General features: G+C 46.1%; 1 protein-coding gene across 4 annotated transcripts in view; it reads right to left on the minus strand.

The window, feature by feature from the left end:
• The window catches only part of ZNF414 (zinc finger protein 414), a 32310-nt gene extending 5646 nt beyond the window's left edge, over positions 1–26664 (minus strand). Inside the window, exons 1-5 of one of the 4 annotated variants that reach the window (XM_081316342.1) lie at positions 26085–26664; positions 4348–4474; positions 4054–4161; positions 2925–3032; positions 203–308 (exon numbers count right to left, since the gene is read on the minus strand). In XM_081316342.1, the coding sequence (XP_081172468.1) occupies positions 203–308; positions 2925–3032; positions 4054–4161; positions 4348–4375 (350 nt within the window). In that variant the 5' untranslated portion in view covers positions 4376–4474; positions 26085–26664. Of the gene's footprint in view, positions 1–202; positions 309–2924; positions 3033–4053; positions 4162–4347; positions 4475–4674; positions 4916–13492; positions 13656–26084 lie in introns of those variants that run through there. The other 3 variants (XM_081316341.1, XM_081316343.1, XM_081316340.1) reach the window with 3 other exon arrangements.
• Positions 26665–27646: the final 982 nt, after the last annotated feature.

Below are 27646 nucleotides of genomic sequence, written 5' to 3' on the forward strand. Positions count from 1 at the left end.
GCTGACAGTGAATTCCCCCGGATTCAGTTGCCAAGCTTGATCTATCACTGGGAATTCAAAGACACGAGAAAGAGTTCATTGGAGAGAAACCTATTTAATTTTGACCTAATTTTCATCAGCACACTCCACTCCACCCTTTTCTAGAGCATTTGTTAAAAGAAACATACAGGTTTAACAAAGATAAAACTAAGCAGGGTCTTACTTGAAGTAGCGGTTGGGCTTGTAATGCACCTTCATGTGACCCATCAGGTCTTGCATGTTGGGGAATGATTCCAAGCAACCAGGAGTGGAGCAGCGGAATGTCTTTCCTAAGAGAAACCCAGCAGTTCAATGTATCTGTAGCTTTATTTATTGGTTTATTAAACGTTCCAATAGAAGAGAGTTTATCTGTAGCTGTAACTCAAGTTGAACTGTAGAGTCCTTGGTGCTTTCTGAGCTGGGTCTATGACAACTCGCCACAGCCAACTCGCTGCAACTAACTTGCTGTAGCCAACCTGACATGGCCCACTTGACATGGCCCATTCACCACGGGGCAAGAAATATACTAATATCAAAGAGACAGTGGGATAGAATCATGAAAGAAAGGATACCAAAGGAGGGACAAAGTGAAATACGAATGACAAAAATTAAAATAATTTCTAATGATTAAACTGAGTCGTTGAATTGTCCTGCAGTGAGTTGTCCCGTGGCGAGATGGCCAGGGCGAGTTGTTCAGCAGTGAGTTGGCTGTGGCAAGTTGACTGTGGCGAGTCACCCCACTCCGCTCCGAGCTGGCCTGTTTGCTTGTAGAACTTTCATGACTTAACTAGGCGGCATCATCAGTGCAAGGGAATGTGGGGTTTTCTCCCTATTTAGACAAATTAAATTTTCCCTGCAAGGCAAACCCAACATTCCTTCGCACTGACGATGTCATCTAGTTGGGTAATAAAACATCTGCAAACAAGCAAACAAGCTCGGAAAGCACCAAAGACTCCACATTTATTAAACGTTTTTGCCACCCAATTCCCAACAGGCCTGGGTGAACAGCCAGGGCTTTAGAGAAGACCTATTTCTTCCAGTCCAGTCAGCCTTTTGAGGTAGCCTAGACAAGCCACGAAGCTAACCCTACCTTTATGGTAAGGTTGCAGTAACAGAATCTTGCAAGTCTAAAACTACCATCCCCCTTCCTTGTTTTTAGTTTCTCAAAAACTAGGGAGGATTCATCCCTTCTCAGGCACTATCTCTATTCCCATCGCTCCTTTGAGCTCAGATTTGATGTTTTAAACCTTTGTTTAGACTGAGGCTCTTCTTCCTACCTATTCCCCCCATACTATTACAAGTCCCAATTTCTTGCCCAGACCTTAAGTTTGCAGAATTTCAGACAGCTTATACATACGATGGCCCAGCAGATGGCAGCACCTGTCTGATTTGGCTGATTTTCAACAGTAAACAGGATCAGGCTTAAATTCATTCTTAAACAGAAGGCCATCAGGAAATCTCAGAGCTGTAATCTAAACTAGCAAATCTAAAATCACATTGGAAAAAGTTTGGCCAAAAGGGCAACAAGGCCATGGACACATGGTCAGCAGAAGTCGAGTTCAACTTGAGGGTGACTATTTTTAAAAACGTGGTGGATTTGTCCATTAAGTCATTCCTCATGTGACTTTATAAATAAATGTGTTATGGAGCATTTTATCATAAGATGAAGGCTGGACTATATTTCAGGTAGGATCAGAGGAGAGATATTATTATGAACCCTGCTGATTATATCAAATCTCTATTCAATCACAGCACGGACATGGGGGGATATGGAAGAACACAGGAGTTTTTGTGGCACTCTTGAACACACACACCCCCCAAGAAGCACCTGACTGGCTACTTTTGAAAACAGGATACCTGTGATGCTGCATTTTTAATACACGTCCTTTGTAAAACCACACATCAACTATACTAGCTATCATGAATGAGTTGTGTAAAGATGTCTCTGTGGCCACGTTTATATAAAGAGCTTCACTCAGCAGCAAAGCACAGGCTTTGCATGCAGGCGTCTGAGTTCTAAACGTTTTCAGTTCCAAAAATCAGAGTTAACAGGGTTGTGAAATGGGCAACAGAACAGTGGAAAACTGCCAGTCAAAGGAGTTGATGAAATTCTACACATCGAACATTTAGGGGGGCACAGACAAATCCCATGCACCCTTTCCTTCCTCCACAGCAGCCTTCCCCTCCTTTGCTGGGAAGAAGAGAGGAAGGATGCTTGGCATTTTCTCCACAAGAGAAAAATCACAGTCTTTCTTCTCCCATTCTTCCCAGCAAACGATGAACTCTCTGCTGACTCTTGAGGACCATGCTAAAAAAAACGGAGAGGAAATACAGCAAGAACCTCTGAAAGCTTCTGCTTAGTTACACAAATAAGGTAAAGGTAAAGGTTTCCCCTGCACATGTGTGCTAGTCGTTTCCGACTCTAGGGGCCTGTGCTCATCTCCGTTTCAAAGCTGAAGAACCAGCGCTTGTCCGAGGACGTCTCCGTGGTCATGTGGCCGGCATGACTGGACGCCAAAGGCGCACAGAGCGCTGTTACCTTCCCACCGTAGCGGTCCCTATTTTTCTACTTGCATTTTTACGTGCTTTCGAACTGCTAGGTTGGCAGAAGCTGGGATGAGTAACAGGCGCTCACTCTGTTACGCGGCACTCGGGATTCGACCCGCCAAACTGCCGACCATCTGATTGACAAGCTCAGCGTCCTAACCCACTGAGCCACCGCGTCCCAGTTACACAAATAGACAAATATAAAAGAATGAAAAGCAACCCCTAGGCTCCTGTCCTGCAAAATTCATGAAAGAAGAAACAAGGAAACATATTTTTTCATGGTCTCCCTACTCTTCCTCTTCTCCTGATCTATACTACCTCCCCCCTTTCACCCCCCAAGTTTGAAAAGCCAGCCTTACCCTCAAGGGACTCCGTGGGCCGATAGTGGACCTGCATGTGGCCAAGAAGCTCCTTCATGCTGCGGCAGGCCAGCCGACAACCGTCCCCCGAGCACTGGTAGCGTTTCACTGGAATAGGGAGAAAGAACAGAAGCAGTGGTGCTTTCTCTTCAAACGAACTCTGTGGGAGCCTCCGTAACGCCTGCTGATTAAGTGAGCCCCAGGTGGACTTGGAGTTGAGCTGATCCTCGGCTCGTGTTTCTGTCAAACTGGCTTGAGACCCCCCAGACAGCCGTTTTCCCAGCTAAATTTTCCCCTTCTTTAAGAAATGAACAAAAGTGGCTTCTCTCTTCAAGTTAAAAATCATGAAATGTTTCGCAAATTAACTTGCCTGCGGTCCTTAAAATACCAAGCCAATATTTTAAAGGATAGGTTACCATTTGCTTCCAGGTCCAATTGAAGCTGCTGGTTGTCATCATTAAAGCCTTACGTGGCCAGTGGTCAGGTTGTTATTTGAAGGGCCATCGTTCCCCAGTTATGTCTACCTGACCCACCAGAGCAGAGAGGCGTGTTATGGGTCCCCTCCATCTGGCTCGCTCTCTGTGGAACATCATCTCTGTGGAAAAAAGACTGGCCCCCACTTTCACACTCTTTCAAAAGGCCCTGAGGACATGGTTTTACCAAAGGACCTGGGGACCCTAGGGTAATATGGAGCCCCCCCTCCCCCAGTGGTTGGTTTGATTGCTTTTGCGGGGGGGAGGGGGCTATTTCCTAAGAATTACTGTGAGTGAGTGGGGCAGCCGTATCAATTTTCTAAATAAAATAGATGATTGATAGACGATAGGTGACAGACAGACCAACTGCTATAAAGATAAGCAGGGCTTATCGGTGAGGAAAAACTGCCAGATAGGATGTACACAAATCCCACACAAGAGGACATCGCTTCCTAAGAACTTTTCAAGTGCATTGCACACATGCAGGAGAAGAAATCATGTTAAGGAAGGAAACAAATTCACAAGTAAACGAAGACACTCCTCTCTGGAGGCTGACACTCATTGTGAATCCTTCTCACCCTTTTAATGTTTCGCGACTGAAACCGGAGAGTGAAAATGACCGAGAGGTGATAATGGAAGTACAACCTCAAATTTACCTGCGGTAGGTCTGCGCTTTGGGAGCTGCAGATCCTGATTTCGAGTACTGCTACCTCCAGTCCATGCTGGCTGGGCCTGGCTGCCCAAAAGCCCTGGATTGTTAGAACCTGGGAATCGAGAAAAGCAAAGTGGAGTAAGAAACAGCATTTTAAGTGAGGGGTTGCAGCATCGTAAAACTAGCCAGGGTTTTCCAACCGCAGTCACCAGCTAGGCTTTGAACCCACCATATTGTCTTATAGTAGCAGCTCAGTTCAGCCCTTTGTCTTTTTCCTTCCCTCTCAAAACGTATTTACCCTCCGATGAAGATACGGGAGATGCCATTTCCTCCTTCTCAACCCAGCTCTGGATGTGAGGGGGTGAAGCTCTGAGCGAAGGGTTGGTGGGCAGGGTTAGGGCAGGCGGCGTTGAGGGCGGATTCTCCTAGCAAGAGAGGAGGAGGAAATGAAAACCAGTCTGCAAAAGAATATTGCGGAAAACTCTCGTCTCACAGCCTCAGTTTCTCCACTGGAAAAAAACAAAGAGGATTTAAGAATACACTGCTAAAGAACGTGGTTGTGACCTGCTTGGCCAAAATCTCTGGTTTGTGCACTGATCTCTTACTGCAACTACCTCACAACTACCTTCTTTGTTTCTCCTCTTCCGCCTTTCCATTCTGATGGCAAAGTCATAGCCTCCTCTCATCTGCCTCCCCTTTTTTTCTTTCAAGATTCAGCATCATCTCCCCGTCTTTCGAAAGCCCTCTTTTCCCCCCTTTACTCTCCAATCCTTCTGTATTAAGACAGCTCTGTCCTACAACCCCTCGTTCCTCTGGCTGCACCACCCAGACTGTCACAAATCAGTCTACTTCCAGAGATATTATCTCTTGCTGCTTCCCGGAATGCAGGCGGTCCTCATCTAACAACCGACTACTTGGCAACTGTTCAACGTTATGATGGACCCCAAATCATTACCTATGACCCAGATTTGAAGTTCCAACATCTGCCCCTCTCCCTCATCATGTGTCCACATTTTGGGCATTCAGCAACCAGCCTGCATTTACGGTCACTTGTAGTGTCCCACAGTCATGTGGCCGTGATTCCCCCCCTCCCCCCCGAAACAGGCATTTACTTCCAGTTTTCAGAAAAGAACACCCATTGCAAAAAATGGGTTCGTTTAACCACTGCAAAAAAAAGGTCCTAAAATCAGGCATAGTCATGGTCATACGTCAAAGACTACCTGCGTTTGCAAATATCTCCTAGAACAGGGGTAGGCAACCTTGGCTCTTTTATGACTTGTGGACTTCCAACTCCCAGAATTCCTGAGCTACCCATGCTCAGGAATGTAATTTTTTACATCACCACGATATAAAAAAGATGTCGAGACTCTAGAAAGAGTACAGAGAAGAGCAACAAAGATGATTAGGGGACTGGAGACTAAAACACATAAGGAACAGTTGCTGGAAATGGGTATGTCTGGTTTAATGAAGAGAAGGGCGAGGGGTGACATGATAGCAGTGTTCCAATATCTCAGGGGCTACCACAAAGAAGAGGGAGTCAAGCTATTCTCCAAAGCACCTGAAAGCAGGACAAGAAGCAACGGATGGAAACTAATCAAGGAGAGAAGCAACCTAGAACTAAGGAGAAACTTCCTGACAGTTAGAACAATTAACCAGTGGAACAACCTGCCTCCAGAAGTGGTGAATGCTCCAACACTGGAAGTTTTTAAGAAGAGACTGGCCAGCCATTTGTCTGAAATGGTATAGGGTTTCCTGCCTGAGCAGGGGGTTGGACAAGATGACCTCCAAGGTCCCTTCCAACTTTAGTAGTAGTAGTAGTAGTAGTAGTAGTAGTAGTAGTAGTCTGCGAGACTGCCTTTCTCCTGTGAAATCATTCCTTCAAATATATCTTTTATTTTAATTGTGTTAATAACTTTTTGAGTGTAAAAGAAAGAAAATGAGCAGGAATGAGCAAAAAGAGATTTATAAGCTGTACTGTATAACCAAAAACCATGTTTTATTCAAGGCTTTTGGCTTCTGCACTCTAAAAAAACTCAGCTGACAGCTAAGTCTTGACATGGACAATAAAACAATTCTATGCTGCATCCTAATTTACCATTCTTTTTCAACTTTCCTTCCTCTCTTGATCTCCCAGATCAAATGTTAGATGGTAAGTTCCTCAGGAAAAGCACTTGGATAATAAATAACACAAATTTATACCACGCATATTATATAAATATATTTAAAGGTAAAGGTAAAGGTTCCCCCGCACATGCGTGCTAGTCGTTTTTAACTCTAGGGGCCGGGGCTCATCTCTGTTTCAAAGCCGAAGAACCAGCGCTTGTCCGAGGACGTCTCCGTGGTCATGTGGCCGGCATGACTAGACGCCAAAGGCGCACGGAACGCTGTTCCCTTCCCACCGGAGTGGTCCCTATTTTTCTACTTGCATTTTTACGTGCTTTCGAACTGCTAGGTTGGTAGAAGCTGGGACGAGTAACAGGCGCTCACTCTGTTACGCGGCACTCGGGATTCGACCCGCCAAACTGCCGACCATCTGATTGACAAGCTCAGCGCTCTAACCCAAATGTTAATTGTAATACCCACCCAATTAATTTGACAGGTGCTACAAGACCTTTTAAGATTGATATTGTCACTTCAAAGTTACTGAGTACATTTCAGAGCTAAGGCTATCACACACACACACACACACACACACACACACATCTTAAGAAGAAATTGGGTAGTATATTGGACCCACAATCCCCTCTCTAGACCCAAGTCCCATTTGCAGCATTGTTCATTTTGGATGCTTTTCAGAAGCTCAGAAACGGAAGAAAAAGAAAAAGGCTAGAGCTTCAAGCAAGAACAGCTTCCACTTACATTTTTTTGTTTTATAATACATGGCAAGGCACATCTAAATAAGTGCAGCGTGGTTTGTAAAGTTTACACCAACAGTTAAGACAGAAGGAGGAGTTTTACAAGATCTTCTGAAAGACTTTGTGGCCGCAGAAAAAAATAAAATGTTTTAAATCATAGCAAAATAAATAAATATTGCAGCAGAGCGTCCTTGTTTTGGCCTTTCATTAAAGGTTTCAATTATATCAAAAAATCTCAGAGCAAACTCTAAGCTACAGGAAAGGAGGCAGAAGGCTGGGTGTTGGGGAGTTATAAATTAAAAAGCTCACAAGGGCAAAGTAGAGTATCCATCAATTGAATGGCTGGCTGCAAGGAAGGGGAGGGAATGACAATTTGCTATTCATTTGGGTACCATTTCCATTCTTGCCTTCCGATAAATACACGATTATAAGCAGAGAGGTGGGAAAAGGGTGACGTAGGTTTTCTGAATTCACTGATGGAAGAAATGGTTCTCTAATAAGGCCTCCCTAATTCAAGCGAATTCCCCAATATGCTGTTTTGCATCTTCCTGACTGGACTGTATCTCTGCAATACATACTCAAGACCTTGTGGTATTGGCTACTATGGGCTTAAGGCCTCTTCCTTGTTGTGTTTGGAGTATGTTCCTTTGGGCTGATTTCTTCCAGATTTACATTCCATCCCCTTGGCTCCTAACCTACTTGGGAGTGATGGATTCCATCCCTATGCAGGGATAGAGAGGATAGCCAAACCATCAAGTTGTGAGGAACACCATGATTTGGGACTGACTATTATAACGCTTTCTTACAGGCGGTACCTGCCATGAAGGCAAAGGAGAGACGCTTCCCTGCCCGGCTACTGAAAATCTGTGTCTAAAACAATACCAAGATAGGCCAGGCCACCTGAGGTGAAGCTTTTTTCTACTTGCTTGCCAAAAGTCCGTGAAGTCTACTTCCTTCCTCCTTGCCTTTGCTCTATAACAGAGGTGGGCAGTTAATTTTCCCAAGGGCAGAGTAGAAGTGTTGTGGAAAGCTGAACCAATAGGGTTGGGAAGGTGTGTAGGCACTCACATAGGCACATATGTAGAGGGGGGGGGGAGAGAAAGCAGTTGCCTTCAAAATAAAAGCGATGCAGTTGTATTGCATGCATGGCGTACACCTATTTACATTTGATTTCTAATTTCCAATTACCTCACGTGGGCGGGATAAGGACAAAGGGACAGATGTGGCCTACGGGCTGTAAAAGAGCCTTCCCTATTCTTTTTTTTAAAAAAATGTATCCTGCAAATTGCAAACATCCCATAGAAGATATTGAACACTGCAGTCAAAATTAGAAAATCCAATTTCAAGGGAGAAATTAGAAAAGTAATCCAATTTTGATGTAGTGGTTAAGGCATCGGTCTAGAACCTGGGTGGCTCTGGGTTCTAATAGCACTTTAGGCACAAAGCTGGCTGGGTGATCCTGGGCCAGTCATCTTCACTCAGCCCTGGGAAGGAAGGAAGCAATTTGTCTGCCAAAATCTTGCCAAAAAAAATCTGTACTTATCCAGACAATCAGAAATTAAGACTGACTCAAAGGCATAAATTCGAGGAACTTCTACAATGAGGTATCCTTTGATCTACTGGGTCAGCTACAGAGAGAAAAGAAGAAAAGGAGAACAAACTGGTTTTTAACAAACACTAATCCTAACCACATCAGTTAAATTTCTGAAGGCAAGGTAAGAAGTAATGAAGGATTTCAGAAAGAGAAGAAAAATCCTGATTTCATTATTATTTTACAGTGATACTTTGGTACTCATCGTTAATTGGTTCCAGGAGGCACCACGAGTACCAAAAACCCTGAGTACCGAACCAATTTTTCCCATAAGGAATAATGGTAGTGAGTCACAAGGCAGCCAAAAATGACAGACAAGTTCGAACTTGTCTGTTGAGTACCAAACAAACGATGAGTACCAACACAAAATTTTTGGGTCAAAATGTGTTGAGTAGCAAATTCAATGAGTTCAAAACAGTTGAATACCAAGTCACCACTGTACTTGGATTTTGTGTTTGGTTTGAGTTTATAATTTAGTTTTAGAAATGTTGCACATTGCTCAGAACCCTTTGGGACTAAGTGGGTGGGTTACACATGCTGTTTCAATGAATTAAAAAAATAAATTCATCTAAGATGCAGGCGGGGAGACAAGCAAATACTAACACAGGATTCTTTCATATTATGTGCCTGGGTTATCCCCGTTCATCTCTCACTGTGCTTCCTCTTCTAGGAAGCCATGTAAACAAAGCAAAGTCCAACACTAAAACACTGCACCTCTCCTCTCCCCATATCTTTAACAAAACTAGGACTAGAATTAACTCTTATCTTTTAACTGTAGATGGTTAGATTAACAAGAGGCAATATTATTTTACAGCAGCAGACGAAAACCCAGCAAGGACAAGATTAGATTGGATTAGATTAGATTAATTAGATTAGATGAATAGAATAGAATAGAATAGAATAGAATAGAATAGAATAGAATAGAATAGAATAGAATAGAATAGAATAGAATAGAATAGAATAGAATAGAATAGAATAGAATAGAATAGAATAGAATGGAATGGAATGGAATGGAATGGAATGGGACCTTGGTGGTCTTCTAGTCCAGCCCCCTGCTCAAGCAGGAGAACCTATACCATTTCAGACAGGTGACTGTCCAGTCTCTTCTTAAAAAACCTCCAGTGATGGAGCGCCCACAATTTCTGAAGGTAAGCTGTTCCACTGGTTAATTGTCCTCACTGTCAGGAAGTTTCTCCTTAATTCCAGGTTGCTTCTCTCTTTGATCAGTTTCCAACCTTTGTTTCTGGTCCTGCCATCTGGTGCTTTGTAGAATAATGTGGCCCCCTCTTCTTTGTGGCAGCCCCTCAAATACTGGAATACTGCTATCATGTCTCCCCTATTTTTTCTTTTCTTTAGACTAGCCAAACTCAGCTGTTCTTTGTATGTTTTAGTTTCCAGGCCTCTGATCATCTTAGTTGCTCTTCTCTGAACTTTTTTTTTCCAAACTCTCAACATCTTTTTTGTAATATGGTGAGCAAAATTGGTTGTAGTATTCCAGGTGTGGTCTTACTAGGGTTTTATAAATCGGTACTAATACTTTGCACGATCTTGATTCTATGCCTCTCTTTATACAACCCAGGATTATATTAGCTTTTTAGGTTGCTGCTATAAACTGCTGGCTCATGGTCAAGTGATCGTCCACTAAGACTCCAAGGTCCCTCTCACAGTTACTGTTTTTGAGCCAGGTCTCGCCCAATCTGTACTTGTACCTTTGATTTTTCCTGACTAAATGTAAAACTTCGCTTTTCTCCACACTGAAACTCATTTTGTTGGATAGGGCCCATTGTTTAAGTTTGTCAAGATCTTTTTGGATCCTGAATTTGTCTTCTGGGGTGTTGGCTACTCCTGCCAGTTTGGTGTCAACGAGTAGTCCTCAATGGCACTACAGATCCAACTGGTGGTGATGTTGTCTATTCCACCTTTTTCTAGCTTACCAAGAAGTAGGTTGTGGTCTACTTTATCAAATGCCTTACTGAAATCTAAGTCTACTACATCCACAGCATTTCGCTGGTCTACTAGTTTAGTCACTTTATGAAAGAATGAAATAAGATTGGTTTGGCATGATCTGTTTTTAACAAATTTCATTCCTTGCTCACTTCCTGCAGCCATTATTTTCTCCCTGCTTTCCTAATATTAATTTCTATTTATTTATTTGGTGTCTTCAAGTTAGCACTGACTACTGGCAACTGCCTGGACTAGTTTTTTCGGCAAGGTTTTTCAGAAGTGCTTTACCCCTGCTCTCTTTCTAGGATTGAAAGAGAGTGACTGGCCTAGGTCCCCCAGCTTGTTCCACGCCTTAAGGCACGGATGCCAAACTCGCCATGTCACATCTCGTGACATATCGCAACTTTTTTTTTTTGCATTGCCGAAGCTGGGGTTGGCGCAGCCTCCATATGATGCAACCAGTCCGCAGACCGGCAGTTTGAGTTTCCCAATGTCTAGTCTGATACCTGAACCATTCAATCAACCTGAACCTGTAGTTTTAGCTAGCATACTACAATAGATAAAGGTTTCTCTCAGAATAAGAAATTTGGTTGCAAGGAAATTAAAACACAAATCTGCTACTAGATGGAAATTGCTCCTAATCTTGCAATACTTCAAAATTAACAAATCAGAACTTGAGGACATCTCTTTCCTCTCCTTCCCATTCTTTTACAATTCACTATGTATAACAGTTCTTTTCTTGGCAGACATTGAAAGACATATTTAAAAGAAGAATAAACGTGCAGATCACTTCTTATTGTCAGTGGTATAATAGAAACTTTGTCAAACCAATATCCATTTCTGGGTTGTTACGTATGCATGTATGAGTATAGAAAATATGGTGAAGACCATATTTAATGCTACATCCACAGAATGAAAGTTCTGTTTGATTTTAAATACAAACATAAGCAAAATGGCCATTTACTGCTTAAAAATATTTGACAACATAATAACCTGGTGATATAGATTAATATTTGAAGTCCCTTCACCAAAAAAAACACTCTATTAAGCTCCAGGTTAATAGAATAAAACAGCTATTTCACACTGGCATCTTGCTTTGCAATTCCTCCAGCAGGTAAAGGCATTTTCCAGGTCAGCAATAAAGCAACTGAATACGTTCTCTTATTGGTATCTGCATAATGCTGTTTTGGTATTGGGCTTGCATTATTACTGCACATGATACAACTTTGCATCTGAAGCAGTAGGGTTGGTAAAAGTAGGTGTGTGTCTATGTAAATATATATCACACCTCTCTGAGTGTGAATATAGGAACTAAAAAAAGATTTTCCTCCCAAGTTGCCTGAACTCCCCAATTAAGCTTTAAGTTAAGTAGGTCAGATTTCATCAACCTGATGCCATCCAAATATATTGGACTTCAAGTCCCATAATCTCTAAGCAGCATGGCCAATGATGCAGAGTATAATAGGATAAATCTATACAGATGGAAGTCACCCCATTGGACAAGGTTATACTTCATAAACAGAACATAGCCTTATACATATTTTTTTCATAGTGATTTTCCAAGGAATTACATCATAAAACTCAAGTTAGAGTCAATAAAATATGCAAAATATAAAACCAGCATCAGTGAAGGAGGAAAAATGGACCAGCAACCAGAACTTTACAATTAGCAAAAGTGAATTAAAATTTCCATTGGCCTCTGGATTCAAAGGAGTAATGCTTCAAGCCAGACCAATTCATCTACAGAAAGGAATGGGAAAAAAACACTTTGGCTAGCAACTTATTCCAGTAATTCAAATCAGTTCTAGCCACAAAGCTGTCTGCAAGCAGTTTCCTTGAATTATTCAACTTGGAAAAGACAAAAAAAACCCACCTGTTTTAATAATATCTTCCTGTTAACTCCCTATATCTAACTGACAAAGCTTTGCAAATTGTGATGTGTATACCTATTGTCTCAACAGACTTCCCACATAAAATTTAAACCAGTAAAAAATACCTAATATTTTTCAAAGTATGCAGTACACAAAAACAGAGCGTTATTAGGAACACCGACAACAACCTGGTAAGATAGGAGGGCACGTTCACATACAAGCCCTGTTGGAAAAAAAGACAACTGCTGTGGAATTTAGTCTCTAATTCAGGGGTCTTCAAACTTGGCCCTTTTATGACTTGTGGACTTCAACTCCCAGAATTCCTCAGCCAGGCACGCTGGCTGAGGAATTCTGGGAGTTGAAGTCCACAAGTCATTAAAAAAAGGCCAAGTTTGAAGATCGCTGCTCTAATTCAATGTTTCCCAACCTGGCTGGCTGGGGAATTCTGGGAGTTGAAGTCCACACATCTGAAAGGGGTCAAGGCTGAGGAAACACTGCTCTAATCTGGGAATACCCACCCCCACGTAAATATCCTCAAACTGTCACCTCCGAATTCAGAGGCAGATCTCTCTGCTCTTTTCTGCCCCGACGCGGCAAAGCCTTTTAAAGCCTTTCCTTAGCTTAGCAATTTGCGCGAAATCAGATCGAAAAGAAGCAAGCCAATTTCCCCAAAGCAGCCGCCGTGACTTCTCCCCTTCCGGGCCTTTTAGGGCCATTTCCCAAACCACGCGCAGCGGCCCCAGTGGGCAAACTTGCAAAAAACCTCGCTTCCCACGATCGCGGCGGAAAAATAAAATAAAATAAAATAAATGTGGAAAGCGGGGCTCGCATTTCAAAACAACGACGACGACGACGACGACGAAACCAAATTGAAACGGGAGATTTTCCTAGACCAGGGGTAGGCAACCTTGGCTCTTTTAAGACTCGTGGACTTCAACTCCCAGAATTCCTGAGCCAGCCATGCTGGCTCAGGAATTCTGGGAGTTGAAGTCCACGAGTCATAAAAGAGCCAAGGTTGCCTACCCCTGGTCCTAGACACAGCAGGGCCCCGGAGAGAGGGAGAGAAAAGAGACCCTACAAGAGCGCGAGGTTTTTAAAAGAACCACCCCCCCCCCCACACACACACAGAGAGACACACACACACACACACAAACACACACACCCCTTTCTCAACCAGCCCACCTACCATTTCTCAGTCGGAAGGGAGAGCGAGCTGGCCGGGTTTGGCGCAGACGTTGCTGCTTTTCCCAAAGAATGATTATCCCAAAGAATGATTATGATTATTATTTAAAAGAGGGGGGGTGGTTTAAAAAAAAATAAATAAATCCTGGGGGGGGGGGAGAGAGGGAGATCAGCGGCGACTCCACCAGCATCAAAGGCGGAAAAAGAGGTTACATTGTAGCCATTTTAACGCGGTCGCAGCTGTCGCGAGATCGGAAGTGGGGGGGGGAGAGAGAGAGAGAGGAAGGGAGGGGTTTTTCAAAGGGAGGGAGGGAGGCCGCGTCAGAGGCTCCCCCCAGCGGTGCGAGAGAGGGGAAGGGGGGGAGGGGAGGGGAGGGGAGGGGGGGAAAGATGGCCCAGAAGCCGAGTTTTTAAGAAGGAAGCGACTTGCCAGCCTCCCCCCCCCTTGGCACCTCCTAAACACGCTTCGCTCAAACTTGAGGTAAAAAACGTACGGCCCGTGAACAGGCGGGCAATCTCAGAAGCCCGCACGTGAAAGAAAGGCCAAAAAACAAAAAAAAAAACAAAAAAAAAGAATCCGGGAACTTCTAAAACAGGGGTCTTCAAACCCGGCCCTTTTATGACTCATGGACTTCAACTCCCAGAATTCCTCAGCTAGCATGTCTGGCTGAGGAATTCTGGGAGTTGAAGTCCATGAGTCATAAAAGGGCCGAGTTTGAAGACCGCTGTTCTAAAAGGTGGGAACAGAAGACAGGGTAAAGTTCAGCCGCTGAAGGTCTATGGCGGCTCTTTTAATGACTCGTGGACTTCAACTCCCAGAATTCCTGAGCCAGCATGGCTGGCTCAGGAATTCTGGGAGTTGAAGTCCACGAGTCATAAAAGATCCGAGGTTGCCTACCCCCTGGTCTATGGAGATTATCGGTCATCCAGGTCACAGCTGTCCCAAAGGTGCTTTTTCCAAGAAGCAACTGGACTGCCTTTTTGTTTTTTTCCTTGGAAGACATTTCTTCTCATCCAAGAAGCTTCTTCAGGTCTGACTGGATGGTGGGGAATGGAAGGATTGAATAGGCCTTGTCATTTGCATTCTTTGAAAGAGCGCCAACATCCTGCAGGAAGCACAGCTCCACACCCACGGTCCTTTCAGCAGTTCCAAGAAGGCTCCACACCCATTTGCATTACTCAGGTGACCCTGAGGACATGGACAAACCTCCAAGTGGCCCTCCAGGACTCTCTAAAAGAATGCAAATGACCAGCTGTCTGCAAGGAGTATAAATCCTTCCACTCCCCATCATTCAGTCCGCAGCTGAAGAAGCTCCTTGGATGAGAAGCAAAATGTTTTCAAAGAAAAACGAGAAAGTCCAGTTGCCTCTTGAAAAACCACCTTTGGGATTTAATCACTAAAATAACTTTCAAAATCTTTTTATAGATATATATATACACAGTCACGCCTACAATGAATGAAGGGCGGCTACAGTATTTGTTTTTAAATGCAGTTGTCCCATCTCTAAGACACTGCTTTATTAAAAAAAATGCGCCTAGGATAATAGCTATGGCTATGCGTCAATCCTTCTGCTAGTATCAGGAGGGGTATTCAAAGATGCCCACACGCAAACAAGAAGCGGACAGGCAGAATAACAACAACAGCAACAATGAAGTTGGAAGGGACCTTGGAGGTCATCTAGTCCAACCCCTTGCTCAGGCAGGAAACCCTATACCATTTCGGACAAATGGCTGTCCAGTCTCTTCTTAAAAACTTCCAGTGTTGGAGCATTCACCGCTTATGGAGGCAGGTTAGCAGCAGGGTCTCCTGTATTCAATGGAAGGATAACAAAAAAAATACGGGAAGCATACAGACCCTGTACTGCCCTTCCTCCCACCTGGCTCTGTCAAATAGTATGTATGGAAAATCAGGAAAGTGAAATTTGCCATGGATGGAATGGCATGGCCTGTCAGGGCACAGCTGTTTAAACCCACATCTAAATCAGAACCATCCGCAGCGCAACAACATAAGGCTGATTTGCATATAGATAAAAACCTTCAAACCTGGTTTTAATGCAGCTGCACATGCACATGCTTATCATGTACCTATGCGAAGAATAAAGACCTTTTCCTGTCTGAACTATAAACTGCTAATATATTCAAACCTACATACCCACCCACAAAAGCCTACGGCCGTATCCCAGCAGCTGCAGATGTAAAAACAGCCGCTTCTTTTGCAGAGGATGCAAAAGAGAGGAATATATTTAAGGTTAGAACAAAGGAGCTTCCAATAGCAGGCTGTGTAGCTGTGCTTCTCAGCTGCGCTTTGATAATACGTGTCCCGCAAATGGAAGTCTCTTTCTAAAAATTAGAATCTGAACTTGCTGGATCAGCCGGAAAAAAAGGACTATATAGATTAGGTTTCACCCCTCCTCCCCACCCGCCGCCCATTCATTCAGCTCTCTAATGCCACGAAGAACAAAAGAAAGTCCCCCCAGACAAAGACAGGGAATGGCCACGACTTGATATATGCCGTGACAGCTGAAATGAAGAGCAGGGGATGGCACTTTCTCTCCCCTTTGGCATTAGCCCATTCATTTTTCACACCGGCTTTGGATGATAGTAAATTTCCCCCAAAGATCAAGGACACAGGTGAAAGGAAACTTCCTCAGCACATGCAGATTGCTCTTCTGGCACGTTTGCTTCTCTGAGGCCTGCCGGATAAAAGCTACATTTGGTTTGGTTCACAACACATCAAATAAACCGCAGCTAGGTTTACCTAACACACTAGATTGTAAACTACGACTTGTTCTTCACAATGGCCCAGTTCGCAAGCCTGACCAAGCAAGCCTGAACACGGTGGCTTGAACACTTTGTGCGAACCCAGTCATGGTTTGCAGCGGCTGTCAAAAGCTTTTTCTTGGAAGGGATTGTTATGGCACAGCCCCAGCTATTTCTTTGTGAGTTTGATAAACTGGATTCGCTGTTGGATGGCGACTGGTCTGCAAGCCCACAAATAAAAAGTTCTGTGCCCCCACAGAAAACAAATTGGGTTATAACAGGGACTCCTGAAGATGAAAATAAGACTCTTCCACTAGCGATGCCAACCTCAGGTCATGCCTCGGGTCCTTTTGTTTTCCTTCAAGATAACTGAGTTAGAAATACCGTATATACTTGAGTATAAGCCGAATTTTTCAGCCCACTTTTTGGGCTGAAAAAATCCACTTCGGCTTATACTCCAGTCAACAAAAAAAAAAGAACTTACCGAGGACTTGCGCGCGGCCGAGCTACTTTGCCTGACGCTGCTGGGGTCGCCCGGGCGCCTCTGCTCGCCCTCAGCAGCACCTGGCCCGGAATCACATGCGAAACAAGCCCGGCAGAGGAGCCGGAGCGGCGAGCAGAGGCGCCCGGCCCAGATCCTGCAAGGCCCGGCCGAGACGCGCCCCCAGCAGCGGAGCTGCTCCGGCTCCTCTGCCGGGCTTGTTTTGCATGTGAGCTACTTTGCCTGACGCTGAGAAGACCCGCTTGGGCACTCGGGTTGGTGTCAGTCTCCGCAGGCCCTTCTCGTTTCCAGGAACGTCAAGCGCGCTTGGCTCCCCACCCCCACGGCAGGGCAGGGCAGGGCAGAGCAGAGACTTGCTCGCCCTTCTGACGGCCCTGAAGAGAAACGAAGGGCTTGCAAACTCCCCGCGAGAAGCTGGGCGAAGCGCGCGGCTGGGCGAGTGTGTGCCTGCGCGCGTATTTACGAAAGAAACGCTCCGAGAGTTCTTCTTTCTCCGCCCCCTTGGGGGGAACTCTAGCGACTGCTGTAGCCGCGCTTCTCTTCTCGGCTCCGAAAATAGGGATTTCTACTCTCTCTCTCTCTCTCTCTCCCCTCCCCACCCCGCATTCTCCTGCCTCTTCGATTGCGACAATAAAAGGGCGAAGGGTGCGCTGGTTTCTTCCTCCTTCCTCCCCCCCTCCCCTCCCCTCCCCGATTGTCAGGTGAGGCAGCTGGAGGTCTGGCCGGGAGATTGTAGCCGTTTTGAAACGCCGCGTCTTGAAACGCCCGATCAGCTGATTTTCGGGTGGAAGAGCCGCGGCTTGAATCTGTTTGCATCTGCCTGAATTAGACCGAAACGGCCTGAATTTGACCAGAGTTGCTTTGTAATGGCTGGAGGAACTGCAGAGGAGGTCTTGCCGGGAGATTGTGGCCGTTTTGAAACGCCGCGGCTTGAAACGCCCGATCAGCTGATTTTCGGGGCGGAAAGAGCCACTGCTTGAATCTGCTTGTATTTGTTTGAACTTAACCAGAAACGGCTCGTAATGGCTGGAGGAACTGCGGAGGGAGTGAATGCTCCAGCCTGGAATATTTGGAAAGGCTGGGGGAACCGGATGAACTGCAGCTTAAGCGACTGTTGCCGGAGGAGCCATGGCTTGAAACGCCCCAGTTTTGGGGCAGCGTTTGCTTGTTCCCTCCCTCCCTCCCTCCCTCCCTCCCTCCCTCCCTCCCCTCTAAATCCTTCCTTCCTTCCTTCCTTCCTTCCTTCCTCCCTCCCTCCCCTTTCCCTCCTCTCTAAATCAATCCTTCCTTCCTTCCTTCCTTCCTTCCTTCCTTCCTTCCTTCCTTCCTTCCTTCCTTCCTTCCTTCCCCAGCCCTAATCCGGAAAGTGGAAGGAAAGAAGAGTAAAGGCTGGGCGGAGGAGGAGGGGAAGTTTAAAAAGGGGGCGGCGTTCCCTTTAAAAAGCCGCCCGCCACGCCGCGCTCCCTCGCAGCACTCGCGGCGGCTGGCTTCTTGGCTCCCGGTCTCCCCCAGGCTTCCCGGCTGTGATTGGCGAGCGAGCCTCCCGAGCTCCGGCGGCCGTGACATCAGCAGAAGCGGAGCAAGCAAAAGCGAAGGGGGAAGTCTCCCCTCGTCCCGGGAGACTCTCGCTTCCCCCCACCCCCCACCCCCCACCCCCCACCCTCCCTACATCCCGAGCCTTCCAGATCTTCGCCTGCCTACTCGCGAGCAGGCATGTTTTCCAGCCAATCCGGGCCTGGGAGCAGGGCGCCGGCGGCACGTCCACTTTCCCCGCACTCTCCGTTCAGACGGCGCCCTTTGAGCCTGGAGTGATGCGGACGTCGGAAAAGGGCGCCGGGCGAAAGCAGCGAAGCGGGATCGCCGCGTGCCCCCCACTCCTCCTCCTCCTCCTCCTCTTCTTCTTCTTCCTCCTCCTGGTCGGCTTGACACCCCCATTTCGGCTGCTTCGCAAACTGCTTCCTCCACCCCACCCCACCCCACCTCACCCCTCCCCGCAAAAGATGCCGGGGTCGACAGCGTTTTTTCTACCCGGAACAAGCAAACACGCAGGCAACCCTGCACTATTCAGCTCAGTGAAGTCACGCTTGAAACGGCTTGAAACGCCCGATCAGCTGATTTTCGGGGCGGAAAGCGTGCGGTGTTGTTGTGTTTTTTTTCCTCCCCCCGAAAGTGAACGGCAGCTTTCCGTACTAGTGTATTGGCATGTCAAGACACCAGCACAAAGACCAAGGAACAAGGAGCCCTCCTTCAGTCATTATTGAAACATTTGATCAGCCCAACTTCTTCTTCTTATTATTATTATTATTAAATCTGTTTTTTAACCAAGCGTGACTTCACTGAGCTGAATAGATGCCGGGGTCGACAGCGTTTTTTCTACCCGGAACAAGCAAACACGCAGGCAACCCTGCACTATTCAGCTCAGTGAAGTCACGCTTGGTTAAAAAACAGATTTAATAATAATAATAAGAAGAAGAAGAAGAAGAAGAAGTTGGGCTGATCAAATGTTTCAATAATGACTGAAGGAGGGCTCCTTGTACCTTGGTCTTTGTGCTGGTGTCTTGACATGCCAATACACTAGTACGGAAAGCTGCCGTTCACTTTCGGGGGGAGGAAAAAAAACACAACAACACCGCACGCTTTCCGCCCCGAAAATCAGCTGATCGGGCGTTTCAAGCCGTTTCAAGCGTGACTTCACTGAGCTGAATAGTGCAGGGTTGCCTGCGTGTTTGCTTGTTCCGGGTAGAAAAAACGCTGTCGACCCCGGCATCTATTCAGCTCAGTGAAGTCACGCTTGGTTAAAAAACAGATTTAATAATAATAATAATAAGAAGAAGAAGTTGGGCTGATCAAATGTTTCAATAATGACTGAAGGAGGGCTCCTTGTACCTTGGTCTTTGTGCTGGTGTCTTGACATGCCAATACACTAGTACGGAAAGCTGCCGTTCACTTTCGGGGGGAGGAAAAAAAACACAACAACACCGCACGCTTTCCGCCCCGAAAATCAGCTGATCGGGCGTTTCAAGCCGTTTCAAGCGTGACTTCACTGAGCTGAATAGTGCAGGGTTGCCTGCGTGTTTGCTTGTTCCGGGTAGAAAAAACGCTGTCGACCCCGGCATCTTTTGCGGGGAGGGGTGAGGTGGGGTGGGGTGGGGTGGAGGAAGCAGTTTGCGAAGCAGCCGAAATGGGGGTGTCAAGCCGACCAGGAGGAGGAAGAAGAAGAAGAGGAGGAGGAGGAGGAGGAGTGGGGGGCACGCGGCGATCCCGCTTCGCTGCTTTCGCCCGGCGCCCTTTTCCGACGTCCGCATCACTCCAGGCTCAAAGGGCGCCGTCTGAACGGAGAGTGCGGGGAAAGTGGACGTGCCGCCGGCGCCCTGCTCCCAGGCCCGGATTGGCTGGAAAACATGCCTGCTCGCGAGTAGGCAGGCGAAGATCTGGAAGGCTCGGGATGTAGGGAGGGTGGGGGGTGGGGGGTGGGGGGAAGCGAGAGTCTCCCGGGACGAGGGGAGACTTCCCCCTTCGCTTTTGCTTGCTCCGCTTCTGCTGATGTCACGGCCGCCGGAGCTCGGGAGGCTCGCTCGCCAATCACAGCCGGGAAGCCTGGGGGAGACCGGGAGCCAAGAAGCCAGCCGCCGCGAGTGCTGCGAGGGAGCGCGGCGTGGTGGGCGGCTTTTTAAAGGGAACGCCGCCCCCTTTTTAAACTTCCCCTCCTCCTCCGCCCAGCCTTTACTCTTCTTTCCTTCCACTTTCCGGATTAGGGCTGGGGAAGGAAGGAAGGAAGGAAGGAAGGAAGGAAGGAAGGAAGGAAGGAAGGAAGGAAGGAAGGAAGGAAGGAAGGAAGGAAGGAAGGATTTAGAGAGGAGGGAAAGGGGAGGGAGGAAGGAAGGAAGGAAGGAAGGAAGGAAGGAAGGAAGGAAGGAAGGAAGGAAGGAAGGATTTAGAGGGGAGGGAGGGAGGGAGGGAGGGAGGGAACAAGCAAACGCTGCCCCAAAACTGGGGCGTTTCAAGCCATGGCTCCTCCGGCAACAGTCGCTTAAGCTGCAGTTCATCCGGTTCCCCCAGCCTTTCCAAATATTCCAGGCTGGAGCATTCACTCCCTCCGCAGTTCCTCCAGCCATTACGAGCCGTTTCTGGTTAAGTTCAAACAAATACAAGCAGATTCAAGCCGTGGCTCTTTCCGCCCCGAAAATCAGCTGATCGGGCGTTTCAAGCCGCGGCGTTTCAAAACGGCCACAATCTCCCGGCAAGACCTCCTCTGCAGTTCCTCCAGCCATTACAAAGCAACTCTGGTCAAATTCAGGCCGTTTCGGTCTAATTCAGGCAGATGCAAACAGATTCAAGCCGCGGCTCTTCCACCCGAAAATCAGCTGATCGGGCGTTTCAAGACGCGGCGTTTCAAAACGGCTACAATCTCCCGGCCAGACCTCCAGCTGCCTCACCTGACAATCGGGGAGGGGAGGGGAGGGGGGGAGGAAGGAGGAAGAAACCAGCGCACCCTTCGCCCTTTTATTGTCGCAATCGAAGAGGCAGGAGAATGCGGGGTGGGGAGGGGAGAGAGAGAGAGAGAGTAGAAATCCCTATTTTCGGAGCCGAGAAGAGAAGCGCGGCTACAGCAGTCGCTAGAGTTCCCCCCAAGGGGGCGGAGAAAGAAGAACTCTCGGAGCGTTTCTTTCGTAAATACGTGCGCAGGCACACACTCGCCCAGCCGCGCGCTTCGCCCAGCTTCTCGCGGGGAGTTTGCAAGCCCTTCGTTTCTCTTCAGGGCCGTCAGAAGGGCGAGCAAGTCTCTGCTCTGCCCTGCCCTGCCCTGCCGTGGGGGTGGGGAGCCAAGCGCGCTTGACGTTCCTGGAAACGAGAAGGGCCTGCGGAGACTGACACCAACCCGAGTGCCCAAGCGGGTCTTCTCAGCGTCAGGCAAAGTAGCTCACATGCAAAACAAGCCCGGCAGAGGAGCCGGAGCAGCTCCGCTGCTGGGGGCGTGTCTCGGCCGGGCCTTGCAGGATCTGGGCCGGGCGCCTCTGCTCGCCGCTCCGGCTCCTCTGCCGGGCTTGTTTCGCGTGCGAGCTACTTTGCCGGCCGCTGCTGAGGGAAGATCTCTGGAGAGGAGCATAAGGTGAGCTGCTGCATTTCCCAGCCTCGGCTTATACTCGAGTCACCAACTTTTCCCACTTTTGGGGGGTAAAATTAGGGGTCTCGGCTTATATTCGAGTCGGCTTATACTCAAGTATATACGGTAAGTCACTATGCTTTTTAGCATATGTAGGGGTTATTTATTGCAGGGCTTTTCAACCTTTTCACCCATTGTACCACTTTTAGGATATGGCAACATCCGAGTACCACCAGTCACCTAGCAAGGTGTCAAAAACTTGATAACCAAAAAAAAAGGAAAGTGAAGTACAGGCAGTCCTCAAGTTACAACAGTTTGCTTAGTGACTGTTTAAAGTTGCAATGGCACTGAAAAAAGTGCCGAGCAAGACACCTGCCTGCTGCCCGGTGGCGCTCTTCCTCCTGTCCGAGGTTTTCATTGTCGTGAGCATTTCTGTTGAGGATTGGCGGTGGGGTGGGGGAGTGTTTGATTTTTATTTCCCCCCCCCCTCTGCTGGGTGGTTGCAGCAGGTTTTGGTCACTTCTCGTGACCCTGGGACACTGTGACCATCATAAATATGAATCAGTTGTTGATCCTGACGCTTCCGCTGAGCCCTGACAGCCCCGAAGGAGCGCTGATCCTGGCGCTTTCGCTGAGCCCTGACATCCCTGCAGCTCCAGCTATCTCTCGCTCAGGCTTGTGCGGTGCTGCCAGTGGTTCAGCTCATTCCCCCCCCCGCTACTTTTCTAGGATGGTCACGTACCACCTGCCAGGTGCCAATGTACCACAGGTGGTACCCGTACCACTGGTTGAAAAGCCCTGATTTATTGCATGTCTTTTCTCAAGATGGCATGTGTAGTTTCTGCCTTTATTTTACACCTACAGCAGCCATCCTAAGAGGTAAATTGGGTTTAATGGTAGGTGACTCTCACCCAATAAACTGCATGAAATAAAGTGGGAATCCTGAAGTCAGATTTTTGCAGTCCAACGTTCTAGCTCACCACACTCTTTCCTGCACTTTGGACAACTGTGTCTCCGGTTTGGAGAGCCTTCTGTACTTTTTCAAAGAATTCCTTTATCAGAGCAGTATATAAATGCAATAAATAAGAATAAATATGAGCCCCTGCATCACTCTTTAAGGGAGTCCGTTACAATAGTGGTAAAAAAGGAAACTACTTCCAAATAAGTAAATAAGTATTTACTCCCAAAAGTAGTAAAAAGTAGTTTACTCCTAAATAAGAAGAGACTGGGCGGCCATTTGTCTGAGGGTTAGCAACCTCTCAAATAATGAGCCCCACAACCTAAGCAGACAGACCCAGGAATGCACATTGAATTCACTGCAATTTATCTAAGCCAGGATGAGCATGTATCTGTATTTCCTTTAAGAAAATGGCCTGACCTTCCATGAAATCTACAACCAGTCTTAGAAAGTAAGATAGAAGATCCTCTGAGGTTTTGGATACTGCGATACTAGAACTCGTCATTGTGTAAATTAAACTTCCTCTCCCAATTACTTGATACAATTTAATAAAATCTCAAAACAATTAGAAGCACCTTGCTGGCTTTGGCTTATCGCTGGCCACTAGGAAATCCCCAAGCTACAGAATAGACTGGAAAGTTGAAAAAAAGCATTTAATATTGTTGTCCAAAACTATACAGATATCTACATGTAATAACAGGAGCTGAACTCGACTTCAGTGACTTTCACCTTTTTAAAAGACAGAAAAGTTCACTTCTCTCTGATATCTCAACTGCTGAACATAAATTGCAAACATAATTAAAACTATAAAGTGCTGAAGTGCATTGTGACTAGATGAAATTGCTAAAAAAAATCTCACCCTTTTATTTTGTGAACAAAATAATAACTTGGGCAGAGGCAGCTTTGAAATGCGGTAGGTGAAAATTCAGTACTGCGGTAAAAGTAAACTACTGATTGAACACCTGAAAATTCACTAAACCAATGACAATTTTATTACATTTGTTATGTCATCTTTAACATTAAAGCATCATACGTGAGGTTTCCTCTCTGATCCCCCACTTGTCTTTGCTAAGTGGATGAACGAATGAACTTGCAAGTGGCCTTCAGGACGATATTCTCTCCCAGCCAGGACATATTTAAAAAGCCTAAAAGAAGCCTCTGATCACTGAGATAGAAGTCCTTAAAACATCTGAAACAGAGCCAAAGGTGAGTATTAATGTGACTTCAACCACTGACCAGTCAAGGATTCATCCAGACTCGGCTTTTAAAATCAAACCAAGATTTATTCCGTTGCAGAAAATTAGCAAAGGAACACAAAAGAGTGGCAAGTGGAGAAAAATGTGTTTCCACTTACTGAATCTCCCACACAAGTGTATTAACAATTGGAATCAGCTTAGTTCCATATATATATATTACCAAGATGTTGATCCCTTGCAAGCATCCTGCTTTGAGTCACCAAATATTATTTAGGAACAAAACTGCATTTTTATTTCCTCACTTTTATTTTATTTTATTTTTATTTTATTTTATTTATTTATTTTCAAGAATCTGCTTTTTGGGAGATCAACCAAGTGCTGATCATTGGTTGCAACAGGAATTAACCGACCACCTTGTCATCCAAGCCTAACATTGTAGGCTGAGAGAGCACAACTGACCCCAAATCATACAGGAGATTTTCATATCTAAAGTGGGACTAGAACTCATAGTCTCCTGGTTTCTGGCTAGGTGCCTTAACCAGTGGACCAAACTGACTTTCCAGAACAAAACTGCACCCGGCATCTTAAACTGAAAATCCTACCCACTCCTCTGAACATATAAAAAAGCAATTAATAGGAGGAAGAGATTATACCCAAAGATGTCATAAATCAAATCATTATTCATTAAAATTTCATTTCATTTCATTTTATTAAATTTATATGCCGCCCTTCTCCCTGAGGACTTAGGGCGGCTCACAACAATAAAAATTTAAAAACATAGAGTAAAAAATTTAAAAGAGCATTAAACAATAAATACAAAATTACAAAACAATTTAAATGATTCTATGAAGGCTCCATTCTGGCAGATTTGAGTCAGAGGAAAAGGAGAGAGGGGAGGAAAAAGTAAATATGACGGTACTCCTAATCAAAAGATGTTTCTCTCAGTTACTTCTCCATTTCAACCCACAATTTCATTTTTGTTTCTTTCCTATAAGCTGCAAAAAGAAACTGTAGAAGTTCAACTATTCCCAGTAGAAAGTGATTATGAGTTTCTTGCAAGTCAGTGGCATATTGTTTTTAGTAAACTTTTGACTCCTAGATTGCCTCTAGACAAGCTCTAGACAAGTTCCAAGATGTTTCTTAACACCTTCAGAAGTGGTTGCCAGTTCCTTCTTCCTAGAGCTGAGTGAGAATGACTACCCAAGGTCACCGAGTTGGCTTTGTGCCTAAGGCAAAAAAAGAACTAATAGTCTCCTGGTTTCTAGCCTAAGGCCTCAACTGCTACATCAAACTGGCTTGTTTTTATTAAAGGGTGATTTTGTCAATGGCATCTGAATTTACCAGTATTAAGAAGGCGGCACACAATCTCTGCCTCTACCAAAACAGGAAAACATAGCTGTTCTCTCTCCCCCCCAAAACAGAGAGGTCCTGACCTGTATATAACTGGCTAAACTAAAGTAACAGGAAAAATGCCCTAATGTTTACAAAAGCTAATGGAATAAAATTTAATTACAAACACCCAGCTTTAAATCAAATAACATTTAGTCCATTAGGCCTTAAGACTGTTACCTAAAGCTTTAAAGGAACATATACTTTTCACTGAAGAAGAGCTATATGAAATTCTTCAGCTGTTTCCGTGAAGTGTGCAGAATCTTCAATTACTATAACAAAGAGAATTGGAGTTCCTAGCTCTCATATCCGCAAAGTTATCAAAAGTTGCAAGCAGATGCTTCCCCATTGACTTTACTTGTCAGAACATCCCAAAAGGGGATCACATGCCCTTGGGACACAGCAATGGTCATAAACATAAACCAGTTGCCAAGCATCTGAATTTTGATCACATGATCGTGGGGAACGCTGCAAAGGTCGTTAACTGTGAAAAACAGCCCTAAGTCACAATTTTCTGTGCTGCTGTAACTTTGAACGGCCACTAAATGCACTGTTGTAAGTTGAGGACTACCTGTGTAGCTCTGGCTTCTGATGCAGTTTTCTTAGGTCATTCTTGAGTGGCAGAGTCTCATGCGATTGCTGTGGGGGGGGGGGGTGAGGTGGGGTAGGCATTGCTATCTTACCTTAAGGTCTGTTCTGACCGATTTACTTTCTGTTGGTACGCTGTTGGGGTTCCTCCCTTTTTTTGGCTATTCCACCTGTTTTTCCTCAAATGCAGTGCGAATCCCGTTCTAGCAGATCCTTTCCGGTTCAGAAGGCTCTCCTGCCCGGTCTTCCTCTTCAGGCTGCCCCATCTACTTCGAGTTCCCCAGTCCTTGAGATTCGTGGCGCCACGGAGACTCTCCCTTTCCTTATGTCCGCCCTCGCATTCCCCCACCTGCTTTCAACCGCGGTTAAAGGAGTTCATCAGTTTCGCGGCGGGGCCCAAACTTCGCTCCTGGATGGAGAAAAAAGGTGGCGGCAGCGGCGGAAGCAGCAGCGCGAGCGACAACTAACCGCAGCCGCCTCTCGCTTCCCTCCCTGCAGGGGCCATCCCCTCTGGGTTCCCAAGCCGACTTGCTTGGCTCTCGGCCAGCGGCTCGCAGGGGCATCTCTTGGGCGAAGGAAAAAAGGAGTCGGTGCTCCAGCGGCTCGGGAGATCGTGGACCACTTAACCAGGAACCTCAGCCGAAAGCCCGCCAGTTTCATTGCAGAAGTTGTGAGGTGTCCTCCGGAAGTAGTTAATATCACTTCCCGAGCCTATTCGAGGTTACCGTGGAAACCTAGGATGCTTTCTCCCAAAGTTATAGAGAGTGGCTAGAGCAGGGGTAGGCAACCTCGGCTCTTTTATGACTCATGGACTTCAATTCCCAGAATTCCTGAGCCAGCAGAGCTGGCTCAGGAATTCTGGGAGTTGAAGTCCATGAGTCATAAAAGAGCCGAGGTTGCCTACCCCTGGGCTAGAGCGTTTCCCAGTCTGAGCAACTTTTAGGTGTGTGGACTTCCGCGCTTCGGCCAGCATGCTAGTATTTACTCCATACAGTTTAAAGTTGCTGAGGTTGATAAACATGTAGATTTCCAGAATAGATAATCACTTATACGTATTATACCTAACATTTTCAAAACCACAAAGAAGGAAGGCAAAGGAAGAGGGATTGATAAAGGAAAATAATACAGCTATCGAGAATCTCCATAGCTCAATCGTTATTCAAGTATATAGAAAAGTGTTTTGGCTCTACACACCACCAGACACTCATACACAGTGTGTGTGTGTGTGTGTGTGCGCGCGCACGTGCCTTTTTAAGATCCATTGAGAAAATATAATATTCTGCCTTTTTAATATTGCCTTCTCTGGGGGGTGACTTCCCACAGTATTATTAATAGTGAACTAGTGAACAGTTTTTTTTAATTTTTTTATTTTAATTCCATTTATATCCCGCCCTTCTCCGAAGACTCAGGGCGGCTTACAAGCCTTCATTCTATGTATATGCCTGCTTATTAGGGCTTTCACACACACCCCCAAGCGGCATTATTACAAAGTCATCTTAATTGCCCCCAACAATCTGGGTCCTCATTTTACCTACCTCGGAAGGATGGAAGGCTGAGTCAACCTTGAGCCTGGTGGGATGCGAACCTGCACTAATTGCAGGCAGCTGGTGTTACTTAAGGAGGCATTAGCCCACTGCTCCACCAAGGCTCCACCAGC

The sequence above is a fragment of the Vipera berus genome (assembly GCF_964194415.1).
Source record: "Vipera berus genome assembly, chromosome: 1".
Taxonomy (NCBI): domain Eukaryota; kingdom Metazoa; phylum Chordata; class Lepidosauria; order Squamata; family Viperidae; genus Vipera; species Vipera berus.